The sequence below is a fragment of the Phyllobates terribilis genome, unplaced genomic scaffold (assembly GCF_046119375.1).
Source record: "Phyllobates terribilis strain yellow unplaced genomic scaffold, ASM4611937v1 Scaffold_11__3_contigs__length_659146591, whole genome shotgun sequence".
Taxonomy (NCBI): Eukaryota; Metazoa; Chordata; class Amphibia; order Anura; family Dendrobatidae; genus Phyllobates; species Phyllobates terribilis.
The window spans coordinates 438,152,329-438,168,542 of NW_027362771.1; the positions used below are offsets into that span (position 1 = coordinate 438,152,329).

A 16,214-nucleotide genomic window follows, 5' to 3' on the forward strand; every position below is an offset into this window, starting at 1 on the left:
TGTGCAAAATGATTTTTACATTTTCTTATCTTCCGCGCGAGATGCTCGTCGGATGTGGTGAGATTTCTGGTACCTCTTTACCTTTATTTACCTCTCCATTGTTGGCAACAATTTAAGCTATATTGTTCAGGAATATCTGGACATGTATAATTATTGCCATTATTTTTCTCTTTCCTCACAAGCCTGTCTCTATGTACAATGTGAAATCACTCTGGTATATATTTCTTTGGAACTTGAATGGGGCTGCTTTCCACCAGACTATGCTGCGTTGCAACCTTTCATCAATTTTTCTCTGCCATCCACGTCCAGGCAAATTAGCTACAGTGCCATGGGTTGTAAACTTCTTAGACAGTTCTCTTCTCCTCTTTCTGTTCTCCATGCTTAGTGTGGCACACACAGACACACAATACAAAGATAGAAACGGAAGAAGTTGACTCAATCTGGTTTCAGGTGTGATTTTCATATTACTCACACCTGTTACTTGGCACAGGTGAGCTTGAGCGAACATCACATGCTTGAAACAAAGTTGTTTACCCACAATTTTGGAAAGATGGCAAGAATTCTGTCTAGCCCAATTTGGGGGGTTTTGTGTGAAATTGTGTCCAATTTGCCTTTTTTAAATCTGTTTTTTTTTTGTGTTGTTCTAATACACACAAAGGAAATAAATATATGTAAAACAAAATAAGTGTAATTTCAATAACTTCATTTTCTGGAACAATTTCAAGGGTGCCAACATTTTCAGCCATGACTGCATGTTTAAAGAGAATCTGTCACCCCCCGGGAAGAAATCCCAGCCTATTAACTTAATATTCATATATCCTCCCCGGCACATCACAGGGGGTTGTGAGGTGCAGTTCCCGTGGCCGGATCCCGCGCCTGTGCAATTTACCTTGTACGCAATGCGCAGTAATCCCTGCTGTGTAGCCTTGTGGAGCGGGAAACTTGTGCGCAGGCGCAGGTGAGTCACTCTGCCTTCCTATCACCTGCGCACAAGTTTCCTCCTCCACAAGGCTACACAGACGGCGAGGATTACTGCGCCTTGTGTACAAGGTAAATTGCGTAGGATCCAGCCATGGGAACTGCACGTCACAGGGCACTGTGACGTGCAGGGGAGGGGGGGGTATATGAAAATTAAGTTAATAGGTGGAGATTTCTTTGCGTCCCCCGGGCGGGAAGCATGTCAGAACTAGTTTAATAAAAAGTAATTTCAAAGCAAGCAAACCTCTAATATGGGACATACAGGTAAGGTATAGACTTACATTTCTATCACCTGTATGCCCATATTAGAGGTCTGAAAAGTCCCAGGGGGTGACAGATTCCCTTTAACATGTGTGGCTAGGCATATATATTAATGTATGTTTCCAAGAGATGCAACAAAGTACATCACTATAAGGATATATTGTAAAAAAGCATATGTTTAATGCATACATTGTTTTACAGGATACTGGAGGTTTAGAACAGCAAAGTTGAGTACGTTGTTGCAAACTATAGTACACAGTGGTGGGAAAAAGTGTTTGCCCCCTTCCTGATTTCTTATTCTTTTGCATGTTTGTCACACTAAAATGTTTCAGATCACAAGATCACAAACCAAATTGAAATATTATACAAAGATATGAAATAAGCAAGAAGTGAGAGTAATACCCACCAATAAAGAGATATGTTCTCACTATATATCAAATACTAGACAGCAATTAGTGTGAGAATCTAAAACATAACTTTTAACCACTTCGCGCCAGAGCCTGTTTTTGCCTTCGTGACCGGGCCAATTTTTTCAATTCTGACCACTGCCAGTTTATGAAGTAATTACTTTTGAACGCTTCAACGTATTCCCCTGATTCTGAGACTGTTTTTTCGTGACATATTGTACTTCATGATAGTGGTAAAATTTCTTCGATATAACTTGTGTTTATTTGTGAAAAAATCGGAAATTTGGCGAAAATTTTGAAAATTTTGCAATTTTCAAACTTTGAATTTTCATGCCCTTAAATCAGAGAGATATGTCACACAAAATAGTTAATAAATAACATTTCCCACATGTCTACTTTACATCAGCACAATTTTGGAACCAACATTTTTTTTTGTTAGGGAGCTATAAGGGTTAAAAGTTGACCAGCGATTTCTCATTTTTCCAACAAAATTTACAAAAACATTTTTTTAGGGACCACATCATATTTGAAGTCACTTTGAGGGGTCTTTATGACAGAAAATACCCAAAAGTGACACCATTCTAAAAACTGCACCCCTCAAGGTGCTCAAAACCACATTTAAGAACTTTATTAACCCTTCAGGTGCGTCACAGGAATTTTTGGAATGTGGAAGAAAAAAATTAACATTTAACTTTTTTCACAAAAATGTTACTTTAGACCCAATTTTTTTTATTTTCACAGGGGTAACATGAAAAAATGGACCCCAAATTTTTTTGTGCAATTTCTCTTCAGCGTGCTGATACCCCATATGTGAGGGAAAACCACTGTTTGGGCGCACGGCAGGGTTCGGAAGGGAAGGAGCGCCATTAGACTTTTTGAATGTAAAATTTGTCTGAATAATTAGCAGACGCTATGTTGCGTTTGGAGAGCTCCTGATGTGCCTAAACAGTGGAAATCCCCCACAAGTGACACCATTTTGGAAACTAGACCCCTTAGGGAACTTATCTGTGCCACCATTTTGGAAACTAGACCCCTTAGGGAACTTATCTAGATGTGTGGTGAGCACCTTGCACCCCCAGCTGCTTCACAGAAGTTTATAATATTGAGCCGTAAAAATAAAATTTTCACATTTTTCCCATAAAAAATGTTTTTCATTCCCTAATTTTGCATTATCATAAGGGTAACAGGATAAATTACACCATGAAATTTGTTGTACAATTTCTCCTGAGTACGCCGATACCCCATATGTGGGGGAAAACCACTGCTTTGGTGTACGGCAGGGTTCGGAAGAGAAAGAAGCGCTATGTTGGCTGGGATAGGCAGCAGACACCATGTCACATTTGAAGAGTCGCTGACATGCCAAAACAGCAGAAACCCCCACAAGTGACCCCATTTTGTAAACTACACCTCTCAAGGAATTCATCTAGGGAAGTAGTGAGCATTTTTTAATTTTTAAATTTATACCATTGGGCAGTGAAAAAAGCATAATTATATTTTTACCACAAAAAAATGTTTTACCCTCAGATTTTACTTTTTCACACAGGGCAATGGGTAAAAATGGTGCCGAAATGTGTCACACAATTTCTTCTAAAAGTGTCAATACCCCATATGTGGCTGTATCGTACCGCTTAGCCATACGGTGAGATTTGAGGGGGAAGGAGTGCTATTTGACAATTGGAGAACAAATTATTGTAGAATAGGCATTTGGATTTGGGACCACAAAATTTTCTGAATTTCTTTTGGGGGGCAAGGACCATTTTGCTTTTCCAGAGCCTTTCTGCTACCAGTAACTTGGAAGTCCCTTATATTTTTAACAGATGATGGACCTGAGTGGGGACTAGCTTTTTTTGAGGACTGAGTTGAAGCTTTTATTGGGAACATTTTACGTAACATTTATCCGGCGCTCTAGGCTGAGCACTTACATCGGGGTTTCCATCTAAATTTCCAAGTGATGTAATTCAGATGAAACCCCTGCAGGATCCATTCACTATAATGAGGCAGCAGAGTTACTCTGGACTCCGTCTGGCCTCTGTTTAGTGGTGTCCTTTTTTTCAGAAGTGCACAAAACTGTGGCCAACCGCACTTTTATGCACGCCTAAAACAAATGACACCGTGGGATCCCAGGCTAGACGGCGTCCACAGTGGCCTATATCTGCCTCATTACAGGGAATCTTCCATCATGGGTTCTGGCTGAATCACGTATTTCAGAGATTTACACGGAAACTCTGGTGTAAGTGCTCAGCGCAGAGCACAGGATAAATGTGAGCAGAGCCTTACTGGGATCTTTGGGAGACATAATAAACAAATCAGTAGCAGGTGAATAATATTTGTTTTATTTATTTTTTATGCCGTTCCTAGTGTGATATAACTGATTAGATTACTTTATTCTTCGGGTCGGTGCGATTACAGAGATACCAGATTTATATCGGGTTTTTATGACTGACAGCTGTCACACACTAAAAGACGCTTTTTTTGCAAAATCTAGTTTTTGCATCACCATATTTTGAGAGCTATAATTTTTCCATATTTCGGCCGACAGAGTCATGTGACGGCTTGTTTTTTGCGGGACGAGTTGACATTTTTATTGGAACCATTTTTGGGTACTTGACATTTTTTGATCGCTTTCTATTCCATTTTTTGGGAGGTAAAGTTAACAAAAACAAACACTTCAGTAATTGTTTTTTGAGGGGTTTTTTATGCCGTTCTGCGTGTGGTAAAAGTGATCAGGCAGCGTTATTCTTCGGGTCAGTACGTTTACAGCGATACTACACTTACTTTTTTTTTTTTTTATGTTTTGGCGCTTTTACACAATAAAACAATTTTATAGAAAAAAAAATATTATTTTTGGATTGCTTTATACTGAGCGCTATAACTTTTTTATTTTTCGGCTGATGGAGCTGTATGGCGGCTTTTCTTTGCGGAACAAGATGAAGTTTTCAGTGGTACAATTTTTATTTCTATTCTGCTTTTTGATCGCATTTTTTTCCACTTTTTGTTTGGCGATATGATGAAAAAGCATATTTTTTTTGCTCCGTTTTTTATTTATTTTTATTACGGTGTGCACAGAAGGAGTTAATTAGTGTGACAGTTTTATAGCTTGGGTTGTTTCGGACGCGGCGATACCAAATATGTGTACTTTTTTTGGTTTTGTAATAATATACGGATTTATTGGTTTAATATTTTATTTATTTATTTTTATTTATTTTGTGATTTTTTTTTTAATAGTTTAAAAACTTTTTTTTTACTTTTTTTTACATTTTTACTTAGTCCCTGTATGGAACATTAATTTTTATTTTTCTGATCACTGATCTCATGTAATGTAATAGACATATATTACATTACATGAGATCTTCACTGACTGTTTCAGTCAGTCTCCTGTCTGGCATCAGCTACATACAGGCTGAAGCCAGACAGGAAGGATACCATAGGCGGTCATGTGACCTTCAGCTGCCATAGCAACCCCAGGTCCTCAAACGAAACGGAGGTCTTCGGAGGTAAGTAAGACGACCCCCTCTCTTCCTGCTGTCTCCTATATGCCGCGATCACGATAGATCGCAGCATATAGAAGACAGCAAAGGGTTAACATCACTGGGACCTGATCTAATCAGGTCCCGATGATGTACCCTGTCAGAGCTAACGCTCTGCACCGGAATCGCAGTGCTTGCAGGACCCTGGGGGTCCTGAGCACTGCGAGACCACCCACCGTTTTTAAAAGTCGGCGCTGCACAGAGCCCAGGCAGCGCGGACGTTTATCTACAGTGGGCGGTCGGGAACCGGTTAATGTTATCAAATAAAAGCAAAAAACAAATGCCACCCATGAAAAGAGGCAAGTCTCAAAGCCAGAGTGATTATTGCCAAGAACATAGCTGAGAGACCGTCTCTATATATGTGTAAAGAGATATGTAAAACTTGAGGTCTATCCTGCAGTATGAAGACCAAGCTATGGATAGAGTCTATAAATGGAAGAGAGTGAGTAAAGAGGATCCATGCAGCAACCCTCCCTCAAACACCAACTCCATAATATATAGACCTTCTAGATATACAAGAACTAAAATGAAGGGAAATCTCCATTTTTAATTTTATTCCATGGATCAATGATTTACTTCCGTGTCCAGGAATCAAGGTAATTAGAAGAGAAATAGAGATTCCTTATAACATAATAAACATAATATGAGGTCTGAGTGCAGACCCTACATATCTATCATAGTTCATACATGATTATACCGAAAAAAATGGAATGCTCTCACCCATTCTTTCTTCTCAGGGATGGGGGTTGCTGTCCAGAGAGTTCCTTCTGAACCAAGTAGAGATATAAGCTGGCCCTGTTAATCCCTTTTGGCTCAAGCTTATACTATCCCCACAAAACTCCCGCCCTGACAAGGGCAGTCCACAGCTAGCCCTGTATGGAGACCCTTCACTTTCCCTTTTAAGTGTCCCTACGCGTTTCATCCAAGTAAAATCTTCAGGGGACTATCTGCAGATCAGGACAGAGAGTGTAGGGACCCATATCTATGTTATGCAGCTAGCACTTTAGTACCTTACTTTTGGACACAAGATAGTCACCTGAAGATTTTACTATTCTTGGCAATAATCACTCTGGCTTTGAGACTTGCCTCTTTTCATGGGTGGCATTTGTTTTTTGTTTTTATTTGATAACATTAAAAGTTATGTTTTAGATTCTCACACTAATTGCTGTCTAATATTATACAAAGATAACAGAAGTAAACACAAAATATAGTTTTTAAATGAAGGTCTTTATTATTAAGGGAAAAAGAAATCCAGACCTACACATCCACAAAACATAAATTAACTGTGGTTTATCACATCTTTGGGAAGCTGAGTTCAATTTCCCTAGCCACACACAGGCCTGATTACTGCAACACCTGTTCTATCAAGAAATTACTTAAATAGGATCTGCTTGACAAAGTGAAGTAGACCAAAAGATCCTCAAAACCTGGACATCATGCTGCGATCTAAAGAAATTCAGGAACAAATGAGAAACAAAGTAATTGAGATCTATTAGTGTGGAAAAGGTTATAAAACTGTTTCTAAAGCTTTGGGGCTCCAGCAAACCACAGTGAGAGCTATTATCCACAAATGGAGAAAGCATGGAACAGTGGTGAACCTTCCCAGGAGTGGCCGACTGACTAAAATTCCCCCAAGAGCGCAGCAACGATTTGTGGGTTTTTCTTTGCATCCCGAACAATTTTCCTGGCAGTTGTGGCAAAATTTTTGTTGGTCTACCTGACCGTGGTTTGGTTTTTAGAGAGCCACTCATTTTCCTGGCTTTATTAATTCCTTGGAGATCTTTTTGTATCCCTTTCCTGTGTTATACAGTTCAACTACCTTTTCCCGTAGATCCGATGACAATTCTTTTGCTTTCCCCAGGATTCACAATCCAGAAACGTCAGTGGCTGGATGAAAGATGCAAGAATCTGTCTGGACCCCAGAAACTCGCTCAGCTTTTATACACATACACTGATTACAAGCAAACAGGTCACATGTGAGGATGTTACCTTTAGTAGCCATTTAAACCCATTTGTGCCAAATTCTGTGCATGTTATCAGGCCAAAATCACCAGGGTATGTGAACTTTTGATCAATGTTATTTGGATGTTTTTGGTTGTCATTAAGATTTAAACAGAGAAAACACAGTAGTTTGACAATAAATGGCTTCACCCAACCAATAACCATGAGTGGAGAAAAGGAGAAAAAGTTTTTTTGTTATCATTCAAATTCTCTGAAACAAGGCCTAGAAAGCAAACATTCTGCCGGGGTATGTAAACTTTTGAGCACAACGGTATATATACATATATATGTGTGTGTGTGTGTGTGGTATTGCCACATTGGTAAAAGTCAGATTTATCAAAATATAGAATTGTTTAACCCAAAAAGGTAAATCTCAAAAAAAAAAAAAAACACCAAAATTGCACTTTTTTGTCACCGCATCTTTCACAAGCAAAACAATGAAAACTGATCAATATATGACCCTAAAAGTGTATAATGAAAAAAGCCAGCACCCACACATTGAAGGAAAAATAGAAAAGTTATGGGTCTCGGAAAATGGTGACACAAACAATATTTTCACTTTTTTTTATTTTAAATCCACTACAATAGTAAAAAAAAACCTCTAAGTTTGGTATATTGTACTGACCTGTAAAAATAAAACAATGGTGTAAGTGATTTGTTTTTTTCACTACACTTGGAACTTTTTTTTTCCTGTTTTCAGTACATTACATGAATGATGTCTTTCAAGAGTACAACTTGTCCTGAAAAATTCAAACCTTTATACCTCTGTCTACGGTGAAAAAAAATTGGTTGCATCCTTAAGGGGTTAATTTTTTTCTCCAAATAAATACTGGCTAAATATCCAGAACACAGAATTGTTAAAAGCTTCATTTCACATTAGAGAATGACCCTATTTAATACGTGCACAATCATTTAGGAGCTCCAAATCTCCCTTCAATGCTATTTTGTAAAGTTATGACGATTTTTGTTTTTTAATAGCACAATGGTTTAGAAATATCACTGCATTGTTATATTTTCCAAAAATTGTAGGTGTTTGATTTTTCATTGTACTTATTATATACACAGAAAACCCTCATTTATTTAGAACATTTACAGTATGTACCTGCTTTGTCCTTTGTCTGTTTGCCCAGTAGGTAGAAGAGATGATTCTGGCATGCATCCCAGTGCACGATTATAGCATTAGGTACAGCTACAACAAGAAACAATTAGGAACAGATCATCACTATATTATCCCATTACATTCAGTTGAATAGTAGATTTAGGTCATGCCGCCATCTAGTGGACATGAGTAGTGTTACACACCAGAACCATACAGTTGTGGCTAAAAGGTTGGAGACTGACACATTTTGATTTTCAAAGTTTGCTGTTTCAGTATCTTTTGATCTTTTAGTCATGTTTCTTTGGTTACTGAAGTACAATTATCAGCATTTCATACGTTTTTACTTTTATTGACAAATACATCAAGTTTATATAAAGTCGCAATATTTACAGGGTTGTCCCTGGCAGCTGGATATCAGCTTCTGAGTTCCATGATGCCCAGATCTCGGCATCATTAAGAACCTGTAGTCTATCCTAAACAAGTCGGTGGAAAAGCAAAAACATAAAATGTGACAAACTCCAAGCCCTGATTAGACAAGAATGGGCTGTCAACAGTCAAGATCTGACCCAGAAGCTGATATACAGCATTAGAGATGGGAGAATCAATTCGCGGGACTCCAGTGCATTGGCAGCTCAGGACGGGCGCTCTGCCAATCTACTTACCTCCTGTCCAGGGATCACAGATTACTGACCTGGCCGATGTACCAGAGTCCTGCAAATCCATTCTCCAATCTCTATTCAGCTTGCCAGGGCAAAATGGAGAAGTTTTGAAGAATAAGATGTATTTGTCAATTAAAGTTCAAAAACTTTTGAAATATGTATAATTGTACTTCAATAACAATAGGAACATGACTAAAAGATCTAAAAACACTGACGCTGCAAACTTTTAAAACCAACATTTGTGTCCGTCTCAAATCTTTTGGCTACAACTGCACACTGTATAATACTGTAAAACTTCTGCGACCTGATATGTGACAGATTATAATATGGTCAGAAAATTGGAAAATATTGGGCAACCTAGTGGTTTTAATTTCAAGATAATCTGAAATTCAAGTTAATCTTCTGAATTATGAGAATTTCTGGATGATTGAAGGGCAGATCAAAGGAATTTAACAGTGCACAATCATTACAGCCAAACATTATTATTCTGAATAAAACTTTTTTTTAACTTATTTTATTTGTTGAGCTAAGGATTATTTTACAAAACACCAAGTAAGTTATACACCGTATATAATATTCAGTCAGATCCAATATTCTGGAGCTCTCCGAATCAGTCCAAGTTTTCTACTACTTTCCTTCTGGATCTATACAATAGTCATCCTTCTCAACTTTTGTGACTTTTCGTCCCTGAACATTGATCATATAATATCAAATATAAAAAATAAAAACAAACTAATGATCAGTCCCTCCCATCTTACCCTATTCCCAGAGGTCTTCCCCAATCCTCACATGTTTTATTCAACATTTTACCACTTTAGCATTAATATATTCAATGAGACCTAAATGTTCCACACTTATACATAATATTTAGAGATGGTGTGAATGGATTCCAGGATCCAGTCCAGCATCCAAGTCAGTAAGCAGTGGCTGCTGCACAGGAGCCCGGAGAACCCCATCCTACGTTCAGGCATCCATGGATTTTCTTTTGATTATTTGGCCTGATGTGACATCACATGTGCATTACGCCACAACAAGAACATTGAACCAGACCGGCTAATCAAAAGAAGAGCAGCGGATGCCATCAGTTTTAACCGACTCTAATATGTTGCACACTTACCTGCATTCATCTGTTCTGAATGGCTGTGCATCATTTTATTACGCTGAAGAAAATGAAACATGGTGTTCCTAATAAAACAGAATATTGTCAATTCCTACCCTAGTGGCATGTATCACATGCACAAAGCTACAGTCAATGCTTTTCACATTAGCTACAAGAAGACAAATTTACATCATATAGATTTAAAATTTAGAGATAATTCTGTAGAAAAGCAGCAGAGCTGAATTTGACATATTTCTCTGCTCTATGAAGCTGCATTGTGCACCAAAACACTGGTACAATAAGCCATTGCCAGTGAATTTGCTGTGGCAAATTTTTGTCTATTAAAAGGAACAAGATTCTTCTTTAGGAAACCTTTCACCAGTATTGTATGTTAAATTGGACACGGAATAGTAGCTGCAGAGCTGAGTAAGACAGTTTTTATCTTTTAATTTCTCCTCTCTGTTGCTAAGATATTAGAATGTAAAGTTTAAGTTACAATTTTTGACAGTTCAATGGGTCGTTTGGCTCTGGGGGTGTGGACTTCTTCCCCTGCAAGAAACTGACCAATCATAAGCAGACAACATTGTGTAGGGGGGAAAAGAACACACTCTCGTCTCCTCACTAATCTGTGCAGAACTGAGTTATGTATTTTTACAAATATTTTGAGATCTCATCTAATGGCAGTCAGTGTTGGGGGAGGGTGACAGTTGACAGCACTGTGGAATGAGATCTGGAAGTGTTTGTAATGATGCATAACTCAGCTCTTCTGTATCTCTCTATATAGTACCTGCAGAGATCAGTGAGGAGAGGAGGGTGGTTTCTTTTCACCCCTGCATGACACTGCCTGTTTATGATTGGTCATCCTCATGGAGAGGAATAAGTACACGCCCCCAGAGGCAAATCTCTGGTAATGCTCAGATGAAATATAACGAAAAATATATTCGAAACTTTAGAAGATAATATCTCCGCTCTCAGCTCTGCAGCCACTATTCCATGAAGTGGCCAATTTAAGCTGCTCAAACTGGTGAATGATCCTGTTCAAATGTGTCACAAGGTAAGATCCATCACTAAAAAGAAAAAATGGCCAAAAAAAGTCTCTTCACACAGGCACTCTTCATCTATTAACATCTACAAAGTCATGGTTTATTTTAATGCATACTTCTTACTATATACACTATACACGTACAGAGAGATATGCAATCTTAGATAGAGCCACATTCAGAGAAAATAGATCATTCTGAGCCACTTTACGTCTTAGAAAATTAAATGTTTATAAAAAACTGATCCAAAATGAAAAAATATCTTAATAGGTATATTTTACTATGAGATTACAGGCAAACTGGGCCTATTGCATGTTATATGAGCCTGACTTTCCAAGAGCTTCACTGGTAGGGTTGTTAATAAACTCCCACTATGTTTCTGATCCAGATATAAAGATTTAATTATGCTCTGGCATCCAAGATGCCACTGCAGAACAAGAGCATTGGTAGCTTGCAGGGGAGATGCAGGCAGGGAGCCGGAGAACCTCATGTGACTTAGGCTGTGTGCCCACGATGCGTTTTTCAAGCCTTTATGTTGCGGAATTTCCGCAGCGTAAACGCTTGGGAAAGGCTTGCTAAACCTTCCCCCAAGGTCTCCAATGCAATTCCGCACTTTCAATGCCCATGCTGCGGATTTTTCCGCAGCGTTTATGCTGCGCTCAAAAATCCGCAGCATGTCCATTAATTTTGCGGAAGCGCGGCATTTTCGCCGCCATTGACTTGCATTAGAACGCGCAAATTCCGCAAGACTGCATCTGTACTTGCATAATTGGCGCGTTCTAATGTGCGGATGGTACCCGGGTGTGGAGGACAGGAGACTCTCCTCCACACCCATGTACCATTAAAAGCTGTAAAAAAAAGAATAAAATAAAAAATAAAGATTATATTCACCCCCGGACTCCTTCCCTGTGCTGGCTGCCGACAGATCGCGCAGGACTGAAGGACCTGCGCTGACGTCACAGTCATGTGACGGCAGGTCTTTCAGTACAGCGTACTGCCGGCAGCCAGCACAGGAGCGCAGCAAGACAGCGCGGGTCATCGGAAGGTAAGTATAGGTTTATTTTTTTATTTTTTGACATTCTCTCAGGTCACACTATATAAATCCATGCCGTTTGCATGGATTTGTATAGTGTGACCTAGTTGTCACAAGCACTTTCCAAGTGATGCTAAAATCGCTTGGAAAGCGCTTGACAACCCGCATGCGGAAATGCAAGTGAAGAACGCTTCACATCCGCATGTCCCTGGCAGGAAAAACGCATGTACAATCCGCATGTACAATCCGCATGCGTTTTTTTCTGCCATGGAGATGCAGAAACGCTCAGGAAAAAATCCTGAGCATTTCTGCATCGTGGGCACATAGCCTTATGAGGACACTGATGTACAGCACATATAAAGGTGTTCTCCTATCCATCGGTCATCTCGTTTACCTTGACATTCTTCCATCTTGGGTCTTTGGCAAGTCTAACATCAGATACTTTTCAAACATTCCCATAAATATTGAATCTTGTTGATCCCACTGATGAGAACTGATCAAGTGATTCTGTCCAGTGCCAAACACATTGCAGTCTTCATTCTTCTGCACAGCCTCCTGCACACTTCTGAAGATGCTGCCTGAGAGAAAACATCACTATAAAGTCAGGTTCATATGGGCATATGTCACAATACAAGGCTGGCTTTTTCATCGCAACTTTATAGCAATTTTTAATAGGACCTGTCACCAAGTCTAAAGTGAACAGTTTCTGCCATTATTTTATTCCCATTGCTTCCCTGAGTATTCATTTTTTCTCTTTCCTTTCTTCTTTTATATCTGCCATATGGTTCCAGAAATCTTGGCCTTATCATTTTGTGCTAATTTTTCTGGTCTCTTAGTCTGACCAAGGGCGTGGATCACAGGGTAATAATGCAGAGCAGCCTAAAGACATGCCCTGAGGAATCCTGTGCGCACCGCCCCCTCGGTAAAGACCACAAAAATTAGCACTAAATAAAAAGTCAGAGGAGCAGTGGAAGTAAAATGAAAGCACAAAATTGGCCCCTTAGACCTATTTAAAGCATATTTTGTGTTATTAATGGGGTTAAGTCGACTAACTAATCACTAGAGGTCCAGCCACTGGTATCAAAACATTTCCTGAAAACAGCGTTCTGCGGAGCCCTGTTTGTTTGGGGGTAACTATGCACTTGCTGTACCTGCTCCACTGATTGTCCATGGGGCCTAAAGGTATATGGTAAGGTATATGGTAAGTAAAATAAATAGTACTGCAATAGCTGTTTAATCCCTTTCTCCACATCCTCCATCCATGTACAGGGGACGTCGGGACAGCGTGTATGGGCCAGGCTCAAGAGTTGACCCCATTCTATACGTGTTGGATAAATGCAGAGTTAGAAAGCTAGAACCTGCCAATAATAGCAGCGGTACGTGCTAGCTCTCCATCGCTGATGTTAATCTCTAACAGTAGTACGTAGGTCGTGTGAGATAAAAGGGTGGATGGGTCTGTTCTGACATCCATCGAGCCAATGAATTGATATGTCAGCCGGCGGAGTACTGTAGGAACCCACTGCCGCTATCTTAGTACACTTGTGTTTGCCTTCATGGAAGATCCTTACAAACGTATAGTCCAAACTTACTTTAGGCTGCAGTAATCAGTCATCGCATCCACTGGGAACCCTCAGATCCAGCTCTAATCCACGAAGTAGCAATCATTAATGTACACTAATGATTCAATTGTGATTTTTTTTTTCTTTTCAAAGCTATATCACAAATTCTCTCCATGGCAAACAAATACAGAGCTGGATTTCAAATATTCACCACAATACGCCAAATAAAAAGTCATGTGGTTTCATGTCTAATCCCGCAGAGTGGACTAGGCATGAAACCACACACTTGGATGTTTCGATGCTTGAGAAAGGGATCATGACCCCAAAGTGTCCAGGTGTTCCATGTCTAATCCACTCTGTGTGACGTCTTATACTCTATTCATGTACTTTATATTGGGCGTATTGTCGTGAATATTTGAAATCTGTGTAATTGTTTGCCCAATTAAGCAGCGGGGATCTGGCTGTCAATCAGCATGATGTCAGCAGTCCCGCCCTGTCAACAGAGCAGAGCAGAAAAGAAGCCGCCGCTCTATGGATGAGACATCAGCAAATGCAGATGAATCACTAGCAGGAGCAGTCTGTTACCACTCTGTGCCGGCAAAGAACGGCGCTGGGCACAACAGGCAGGTAGATAGTAACTACCTGCCTGCTAGTATTTAGGCACATTTTTTTTAACAAAGTCCAAGATATCCCCTTCAAGCTCTCTATTAATCATGTAAACCGCCAATGGTGTAAAAAACACATGAATGTTTTTGGAAACATTGTCCCACTTAGACTGAAAACGTGATTGTTAAAATTTGCAAAAAAGCAATGATTTTCCTTGTTCTTATTGGAATATGCACAATGTAGATTCACAATGAAGACAGCAAAACAAATGAACTCATATGGAAAAAAGAGTAAAGAAACACATGTGAAACAAACCAGAATTTCTATTAAATCTTTGAGGACTCTATGTACACCCCTTTTACTCAGATGACAGCTTTACACACACTTGGCATTTTCTCAGGCAGCAGCAGGTAGTCAGCTGGAATGGCCTCCAATGAACTGGTATGTCTCATCAAAAGTTCATTTGTGGAATCAGTAGCCATCAGAAAGTGTTTGTGACCATTAGGTGTGTTTTACAGAGGCAGTTTAATTCAGTTCTGTACCTTATTCCACATCTTTTTTTTAAGCCAGAATATGGTAGAACCACTCAGTTAACTAAAGTGAATAAACAATCCATGATTACTTTAAGACACGAAGGTCAATCAATCCAGAAAATTGTTAGAACCTTGAAGGTATTAAGTACATTCATGAAACCCATCAATTGCTCTGATGAAACTATCATGATGACTGGCCCAGGAAAGGAGGACCAAATTTGTCAGCGTTACCAACCTCAGAGAACGCAAATTGACAGCACCTCAGATAACAGCCCTCATAAGTGATGCACAAACAATAAGTAGATCTCAACATCAACTGTACAGGAGACTGTGATGAGCAGGCCTTTATGGTCTATATGCTGCAAAGAAGCCACAACTGAGGACCTCAAACAAAAAGACTTGTTTGGGTCAAGCGACACAAGTACCGAACATTAGATCAATGGAAATCTGCATTATGAACTGATTAGTCAAAATTTGAGATTTTTGGTACCAACGGCCATGTCTTTGTGAAATGCAGAAAAGGTAAGAGTGTGGATTCTACATGTATTGTGCCGACTGTGAAGCATGGAGGGGGAGGTGTGATGGTGTGGGGGTGCTGTTCTGGGGACACTGTTGGTAACAAAAACAGGACTCACTTACACAGCATGGCTACCTCAGCATTCTACAACAAAATGCCATCCAATATGGTTTGACCTTATTTTGACCATCATTTGTGTTGCAACAGAACAATGACCTAAACACACCTACAGGATAAAGGCTTTTTCACACGTCCATGTCTCCTGTACGTGGGGTGACAGTTTCCTCACATACCGGAGACACTGACACATGTAGACCCATTCAAATGAATAGGTCTGTGCACATGTCAGTGTGTTTCCACGGACCGTGTGTCGGTGTGATCCACACATAGACATGTCCGTTTTTGGACGACAGCACGGATCACACAGACCCATTTAAATCAAGGGGTCCGTGTAAACATGTGCCGCACATGGATGTCATCCGTATGACACGTACCGGCGCTGGGGAATCAGTGTACAGTTGTTCTCAAGTGCCGGGTGCTGAACGCTGCTCTCACCATGGTTCCCTGCCTGCGCTGTGATCAGCACCAGCAGGGACAATGATGAGGGTAGTAGTGTCTGCTCCTGCAGTGTCCACCTGTAAAAATAAGAATAAAATAAAAAATCCTGTCCTAAGTGTCCCCCGCTGTAATCCATACGACTGCTCAGCAGAGGAGCAGGGGAGAATGACTCACTGCAGCGAGCGGCTCCGGACCTCCGCTGCACTCAGTGAGTGACAGGACACCGCTCCTGAGCTCAGCAGAGGTCTGGGGCCGCTCGCTGCAGCGCCTTATTCTACTCAACTCCTCTGCTGATCGGTTGCATGGATTACAGCAGGGGACAATAAGGACAGATGAG

General features: G+C 40.0%; 1 protein-coding gene across 11 annotated transcripts in view; it reads right to left on the minus strand.

Moving 5' to 3' along the window:
- WDR93 (WD repeat domain 93) overlaps positions 1–16,214 on the minus strand; it is a 127,916-nt gene that overhangs the window by 14,702 nt on the left and 97,000 nt on the right. For all 11 annotated transcript variants that reach the window (XM_073653244.1, XM_073653246.1, XM_073653245.1 and 8 more), the window contains 3 exons: positions 12,499–12,682; positions 10,050–10,117; positions 8,277–8,363 (listed from right to left, as the gene is read on the minus strand). In XM_073653244.1, the coding sequence (XP_073509345.1) occupies positions 8,277–8,363; positions 10,050–10,117; positions 12,499–12,682 (339 nt within the window). The remainder of the gene's footprint in view (positions 1–8,276; positions 8,364–10,049; positions 10,118–12,498; positions 12,683–16,214) is intronic.